General features: G+C 41.2%; 1 protein-coding gene across 7 annotated transcripts in view; it reads right to left on the minus strand.

Moving 5' to 3' along the window:
• The window catches only part of SLC38A9 (solute carrier family 38 member 9), a 69174-nt gene that overhangs the window by 16212 nt on the left and 45157 nt on the right, over window positions 1–7805 (minus strand). For 4 of the 7 annotated variants that reach the window (XM_019532075.1, XM_019532070.1, XM_019532076.1 and 1 more), the window contains 2 exons: window positions 4625–4738; window positions 2838–2986 (listed from right to left, as the gene is read on the minus strand). In XM_019532075.1, coding sequence (XP_019387620.1) covers window positions 2838–2986; window positions 4625–4738 — 263 coding nt within the window. The remainder of the gene's footprint in view (window positions 1–2837; window positions 2987–4624; window positions 4739–7805) is intronic. The other 3 variants (XM_019532074.1, XM_019532071.1, XM_019532072.1) reach the window with 2 other exon arrangements.

Raw genomic sequence — 7805 nt, forward strand, 5'->3', positions numbered from 1 at the left:
AAAAAAAAAAAAAAAAAAAAAAAATTTAATGAGTGACACCTGTACCCAAGACAGTTTGGAGGCAAGAACATGAACTAGAGGTGCACTGATATTGGTTCAGTACCGATATATAGAAAATGAACTATAAATCAGAAATCAGCCTGATGTGGCTGATAACTTGGCTGATAAATGTCTGTGCGCGTGGAGCTGCAGCACAGCATGCAGGCAGCAAGGAGCAGAGTCCAGCAGCGTGCAGCTGGTAAGTCTGCTGTGGTGAAAGGGGAGGGAGTAGGGAGGGGTGTGGGAGGCCAGATCAATGGCCCCTGTGGTGAGGGAGGGAGTGGGGCTGGAACTGCTTAGCTGGGGCGGGAGCAGATGGAGCCATGGCTCATTTAGGTGGCATGGGAAGGGGAGGGGGCGGCGAGCGGGGTATGCCCCCAGATCTTCGTGGGGTGGGCTGGGGGCTGTGCTGCACTATGCTTGGGGTGGGTGGTGACAGCGCTAGGAGGGTTCTATGGGGGGGGCGGGGCTACAGTGAAATTTGGGATGGCTGCAGCACTCTCCCGTACCCCTCCTCCCAGCGACACCACCCACCCCGAATGCAGCTCTGCAGCCTACCTAGCCTGCCCAATATAGATCCAGGGGCACAGGCTCCCACCCCCCAACATGCCCTCCTGGACAAGTGGCAGGAGCAGCGGTGGGAGCTGCCCCCCGCCCTGGACAAGCTGCAACTCTGTCTGACGCCTACCCCAGCTGGGCAGTGCCTACCCAACCCCACACCTCCTTCACCGCAGGGGCCTTGATCTTCTCCTTCCACACCCCTTCCTGCCCCACCCTTTCCGCCACAACAGACTTTACAGCTGCAAGCAGCTGTATTGCAAATTGGATCGGTATTGGCCAATATGCCTCCGTAAAAATCAGCTATTGGTATCAGGCCCCAAAATCTCTATCGGTGCACCCCTAACATGAACATTCATATTGTCTGCTCTGTGCTAGGCCAGTGGTGCTCAACCTTCCCCCCCCACTCACAGATTAGATGGGCAGTGCCTCGTCTGATCATGGGCTGGATGGTGGTTCTGATCCAGTGCCTGGGGCCAGTGCACTGGCCATCATCCAGCCACGTGGAAAGGCAGGGAGTAGCTCAGCCTGAGCCTGGCCTTGCAGGGGGTCAAGGGGCTTAACCTGGCCCTGCAGGGGAAAAGGGAGTGTGGCCCAGCCTCAATTCAAGCCAGCCCTGTGGGCGGCAGGAGGCATGGCCTGGCTCACAGGGGAAAAAGGGAGCATGGCTCAACCTTATGTGGAAGGGAGTGGGGAGAAGGTGACATGGTGCGGCACAGCATGGCATGGCATGGCATGGCCTCAACCTGGCCCTGGAGGGTGAAGAGGGCATGGTCTGGCTCCCACCAGGTACACATGGCTTGCGGTTTGGGAATTTGGCAGGGGACAGCTGGCCACCATTTGCCCACTGCCAAATTTCTGAATCCATGGAGAGCCTCATAGGTCAGATGTGGTGGTTCTGCAGACTTAATTTGGAACTCTGGTTAGAAGTTGAGCACCCCTGTGCTAGATCAAGCAAAACTGAGGAAGCCAAAAAGAGTTTGAGATGGCTCAAGAACTTTTTTTTTTTAAACCAGAAGAAATAAGGTAAAAAAACAGTGACTTAAAGACCGTAAATAGATAAAGACTAAGACTAAAATCTTCAACAATGGCTGCCTAAATCCAGATTCAAGAACTTAAATACATGACTTGGTTTTTAAGAGTACTTAGCTTATAGAAGTCAGCTCCTTTTAGGTCTCAAAGCTAAACTGCTAACTGACTAGCACTTTTGAAAGTCAGGCCATTTATTAGACACCTAATTTTAGAAAACCATTTTTGGGAAGCTTAGTGTATTTTAGCTCCCAACAGAATCCTGAAGCCTGAAAAAACTTCCTTGAGACAGATATGCTACCACTGATATCAGAAGGAAAACAACCTTTTCTCTGTAGATCATTTTTTATTATCAACATTAAATCACAATTTAAAATAAGAAAGGCACTTAGAGACGAGTGCCAAATTCCCCGAGCTGTGACAAATTCAACCAGTGCACCAAATATATAATGTTCTGGGTTTTATTTAAGCAAACTAAAAATGGGTCTAAGATGCAAAATCTCTTTCTAGATTTGCACTTCCTCAAAGTTCAGGCAATGTGCAGATCCAGGGTGTGATCCATCTCTAAAATAAGCATATAAAAACCTATTTCTGTAAAAACAGTAACATGCTTCTAAATATTACACGTAACAAGCAACCTAAAATGTGCTTTTTACTCTACTTAACACAAAACAGGGAATGAGTCTTTTGCTTATTAAATAAAGCAAATAAAAAGAATGTGCTCTTTTCTGAAAGCTTTGGTCTGCAGGCATGCGTGGGTGGGTGTATGTGTGTGCGCCCAATCCGCATATGCATATGTGCTATGTGCATGTCCAACAATTTGTAGAGAACTCTTTATCAGTGATTTAGTCCTTTTGCTCTGGCAAGGAACGGATTAATACTTCAACAGCAACTTTTTAAAAATTCATTGTCATGGCTATTTAAATAAATACAGAAAAGTATGACGCTGATCAAAGTCTTCTGGTTATTCACAGAACGTTTTGGAGAATCTGAAGTTTATTACTGCTACCCTACCAATTTGTTGTGATCCTGACTGGGCAGGTCAAGAGTTTATATTTCACACCTGTTCAACACACACTCTCCACAAGTGTGGAGGTACTTCTTTAAACTTCACGGGAAAGCCCATGGCAGCCTTCCCTTAATTTCTGACTAAATTATGAAGCCAGTTAAGTAATGTATGTCAATAACTTCACAGTAGGTAGAGTCCTTACCTTGGATAAATATTTCCAAAGAATTGTCCTAACAGCTGAACTCGTGCAAGATAGCCCAGCAATGGATACACAGTCATCATCTGGAACAGCAGGAACATTCTTGCAACAAATGACATGATGTCATTGCTCGGGAAATTGTCTAAAAAATTCTAACATAAAGAAAGTTTAAAGAAACAGTGCTGATAACAGCTGGGGGGTGGATAGAGAGAAGGGGTAATAAGCAAACAAGTGTAAGAAGACTTTCCAAGTCAATTAGGTGAACTGAAATCATCTTCCTTCTTGTACAACTGGTATGCAACACCATACAAACCTAAATGTTGTGATAGGAACGGCTGGTGATCCCATCCCTAAATTGGCCTCACCAGGTAACATTTAATTTTCTATATCCAGCCATTCCTGAGAACTCAGGAATATGGAAGTGGCATGTAATTTTATCTGGCAAGGACTTTCTGTCTTTACATGAATCCATTATGACTACTGATAACCTTTCAGAAAACTGTAATGGCTCCAGGTTTTATCTGATTCTCTCTCTCAACCTTAAAAATAATGATATTCTAGCAGATCTAAGGTGACAAATAACACACACAAACAACTTTTGGTACCAGTGAAAGAGTAAATCATTCCTTCCTCCCTATGAAAGCTCACAAGACTTTCTGCCCGTTTTCTGGAATGGAAACTGTCATGGGAGAGACATTTTTGTAATTATGTTATAGTCTTTCCAACTGAATTCTATAGCAATAACGAATCAATTCTACAAAATTGAGACAAGAGTTAAATATAGTGAATTTTATATGGCTCAAATGCCACAGAAATGTGAGAAGTCCTGTAGCCATGTAAATACTAGCAATCTAAATCAGAGACAAAAATGCTTGCTGGCTATTATTTAATCATGGCTTTTCCAGACAATAACATGCTTTCAGGCAAGTTATAGAAAAGCTTCATAATTAAAACCACCTTCAGTCTTTATCTAACTTGTCAACACATCCTTTCATATGCTGTTTCACTGCTACACTCTCTACAAGACATTTACCACTTAACGAATTCTTGCATTAAATACTTCATGAAAAGAGAAAACCCCTATATTTAAAGTAGATTAAAAGAAAGGGATTAAGGGTGCCAGCTGGGTATGAAGGCCTTTCTGCCAAGATTATTTATTTATATTGAACTACTATTCAATGGATCCATTTTGCAATCAAGACCCCTCACAGTGCTAAGCACTGCATATGTAGATAGCAGTGGCCCCTGTAGTTTAAGACACTAATTGGCACATGCTTAGCTTTAAGTGTCATTGAGTAGCCCTATAAATTTACTATGATTACTCGTTGTATAGATTAAGGTTTTTCAAGATAAAATCCTAAGGATGCTTGAATTGTTCAGGTTACAGTTCACCAGTTTTGAGATAAATCAACCAGCCTAGTACAACCACCCCCAAGAATGCCTAAAAATCCAGCCAACTCAAGTTTGATGTTGACGTTATTTTTGGTCCAGTCAAAACAGTTAATTTTGTTATTATTTGTTTTAACACCTGCCCTTCGAGAATTACTGGTAGGTAGGCAGGCATGATTGAAAATGCTGCCATCATTCTTCAATAATTTATGGGAGGTCCCCATGAGGTGCTAGTCACTTTCAACAGATTGAAAAGACAGACAGTCATTGTTCCAAGAAGTCCACATCAAAGCTAGTTGGAGAGAAGTTGGGGAAAAGAAACAATAAATAGTAGAGCTTTTCTACACATCAAATTAAGGGTCAGGGTTGAAAGTACAGTGCAGTAAGATATCTTTCCTTACCTGCTCAATACACTCTTTGAACAACGGTGGAGAAGGAAATGTTGCAAAAATTAACACTCCAACATAGAGATATGTTAACCCTACAAGGAAATAAGCAATGGAAAGGTCTCTCACCTGCCAAAACAAAACATTTTCTTTTTATTTCAGCATTAAAACATAGAGCAGATAGTCTAAATTTATACAGCCAGTTGGTTAACAAGTATACTAAACACACTGTATCAGGTTGGTTTATTTGAAGAGTTATACAGCATTCTACATATAAGCATTTTAGATTATGGCCAAGATTTTCAGAAGTGGGTGGTAACGTTAGGTTCTTAAATCCATATTTAGGTGCCTAGAGTATAATTGGATTCAGAAACCTAACATTACCACTCATTTTTGAAAATCTTGGCCTAAATTTAGAACACGTAATACATTAAAAATGGACGATACCTCTACATTATTATTAAAGGTCACAGAAAAAATTAACAGTAATGGGAAAATACTCAAAGCTTTGGAAGTAGTTTTCTGACCTGCAAACTCACACACAAACACACATGACATCAACTAAAAAGCAACTATGTTTTTAAAAAGTTAACTAGCCTATATCAAGCACTTTTTTGGAGGTAAATTATGAAGCCATTTGTTTCTGGTCATTAACTAGCTAGACTCTGTTAATAAAAGTCTAGTGGTGCAGTATGCAGATAATTATCATTTGCTAAACCAATGCTGCTAGTGTTGCTAAACCAGCTACTTGCTAGTAATCAGCTTCTTAAAGGATTACCAGTAACATTTCAATACATGACCTTATTTTCCTAGGATTTAGAAGGACATGATCATGATTAACAGATCCAAAAAGTCTGTCCTAATTTTTCTCCTCACACCTGTTCACAACGTTCATGTATGAGGTATATATTTTCCCATAAGCACATACTTCAAATGGTCCTTCTCTTCTTTAGTATCTTATACTCCCATATGAGAATTATTCAACAAGTCAACATGCACAATACTAAAGGATACCTGACTACCTTTCTCAACCATGCATCTGAAACTAACTCTCTCTCCAATTAGTCATTAATATCTAAGTCTTCTAGCTCTTGTGGACTTCTGATGTAGCTATTTAAAATACTGCCAAAAATTAGAAAAGTAACAGGTTGCCTTACATTTAGCAAAAATCCCTTCATAACTTAAATTTTCAAATCCCAGTGTTTAAAGTGATAGTACATGATACATGTGCAGAGTCACACATTAAAATAAAGTTACCTATATTAGTACCCAGATACTTATTACAATGGTAATCCTGGCAATTATAGAAACCTGATACACCACAACAATTTGCTTGCTCATGTATATTTATAGCATGTAATTTATGCCCTACTGTTTGAAATGTACTGACATTTAGTGCTAGACTGATGCCTAATGGAAAGACAAACAAGGAAGCAGAAGAACAAAAACTAAGGGCTGAACAGAACTTTGTCTACAATGATTAAAGCAGTGGCTCCTAACCTTTTTATGCTGCAACCCTAAATCCAGGTTGTGACCCCCGCCCCTGCCTCACTCATACCAGGGACTGCAGGGGGCAGCGGCAGTGAAAGCTGTGCAGACCGTATGCCAGGAGACCCTATAGGCGGGAGGGGCGGACCCCCTGCGACCCTGATTTGGGTCACACCCCGAGGTTGGGAGCCACTGGACTAAATAAAGGTTTGATCGAGTCATAGAAGTGAACTGAAGGAACCAGCAAGACAACAGAAGACATACTTCTTCATACTAGCAGTTACCTGTTAGCACAAATGTACCAGATACCTGGAGATACCTGAACCATTCAAAATGTCCAGGAAATAGAGCAGAAGACAACTTTAAATGCTACTTCACTATAGAAGGGAATCAAACCAGGAGATTTACTGCCATTTCTCTAAAAATGGCATTCTAGGGTTCTATATTTGGTATGTTCCCACAATATGTGCAGCAAGCATACAAAGGATAAAAAAACCCCAAAAAACTTGTCTTACTTAAGAGACAGTTTTTCTAGACACCTAAAAGTCTTTTTGGCTTACACATAATCTTATAATAAACACGCTTATAAAACAGAATGTAACTTCGTTGATGCATCAGCCAAACCTAAAGCTTATTTTCATCAGATGATACTGAATAGGCTGCTTGAGAAGATGAGAACATTTTGATATAATTGCTTTTTGAAGTACAACCACATTTAAAAAATGTGCACTGGAAGTCCACAAGATGGAGGTCAGTGGACTTCCAGCACAGCAGGGGGGCAGAAGTGCACACACACTTACACAGTCCCTGGCCCAAAGAGTTTACAATCCAAAGAGACGATGGATAAAATGAAGCAGGAGGCCAGGTAGTTGGAAAGGAAGGGAAGGAGAGATGAGTTGGAAAGAAATATGAAAAAAAGTCATAAGAATGAAAATTCACAGCTGGTCAGTTGTAGGCGTAACTGTATGCCACCTTCTTTGCCCATATTCAGTTGCTATTTAGTGCATGCTTTAAAGAAGAGAGAGTATCAACGATGGATAAGAAGAAAGACAAGACTGTGCCTTTAGAGATCTGGGAGAATTGGGTGACTGAGCATGGCATAGCAAAGACAAAGTGTGGCACCAAATTGGAGAGGTTTTAAAGTATGAGAAGTTATAATGAATAAAAAAATTATTCGCATCAATTAGAAAGTATAAAAACTGATCATTTTAGGTTGATCATGCTAAAGGAATGTAAGTGGATCAGTGAACCTGCTGCCTCACAGGCTGGCTTAGCTCGCTCTACAAGGATCTCCTTAGCCAGTCCTTTAAAAAGAAAAATACAGCCCTAGCAGCAAAGAAACAAAAAGCCCAGCAAACAAAAGCCTTCAACCCTTCTCTGACAGTAGGAGGGACCATTCAACTTTGGCCCAGCACAGTAGCGAGGCCCCTTCCTAATAGCAAACTTATCTGGGTTCTAATTTGCCTCCTGCTTGTAACACAGCTTGCTGACTTCTGCTGCTAGCTTAAAACTCCAGAGGAAAGAGCCGGAGTCATATGATCTACGTTTTATGTTTGGTTTTGTCCATATTTTCTGTAAGAAGCTACACCAAACCCTCCCCCCCCCCACAAAAAAAAAAAAAAAAAAAAAAAAAGAAAAAAAAAAAAAAAAAAAAAAACAGGCAACTTTTCTGCCGTGGTTTCCTCACCGGTTAAACTGGCTCCCAACC

Source organism: Crocodylus porosus, unplaced genomic scaffold (genome assembly GCF_001723895.1).
Source record: "Crocodylus porosus isolate Cpor-Errol unplaced genomic scaffold, CroPor_comp1, whole genome shotgun sequence".
NCBI lineage: Eukaryota > Metazoa > Chordata > Crocodylia > Crocodylidae > Crocodylus > Crocodylus porosus.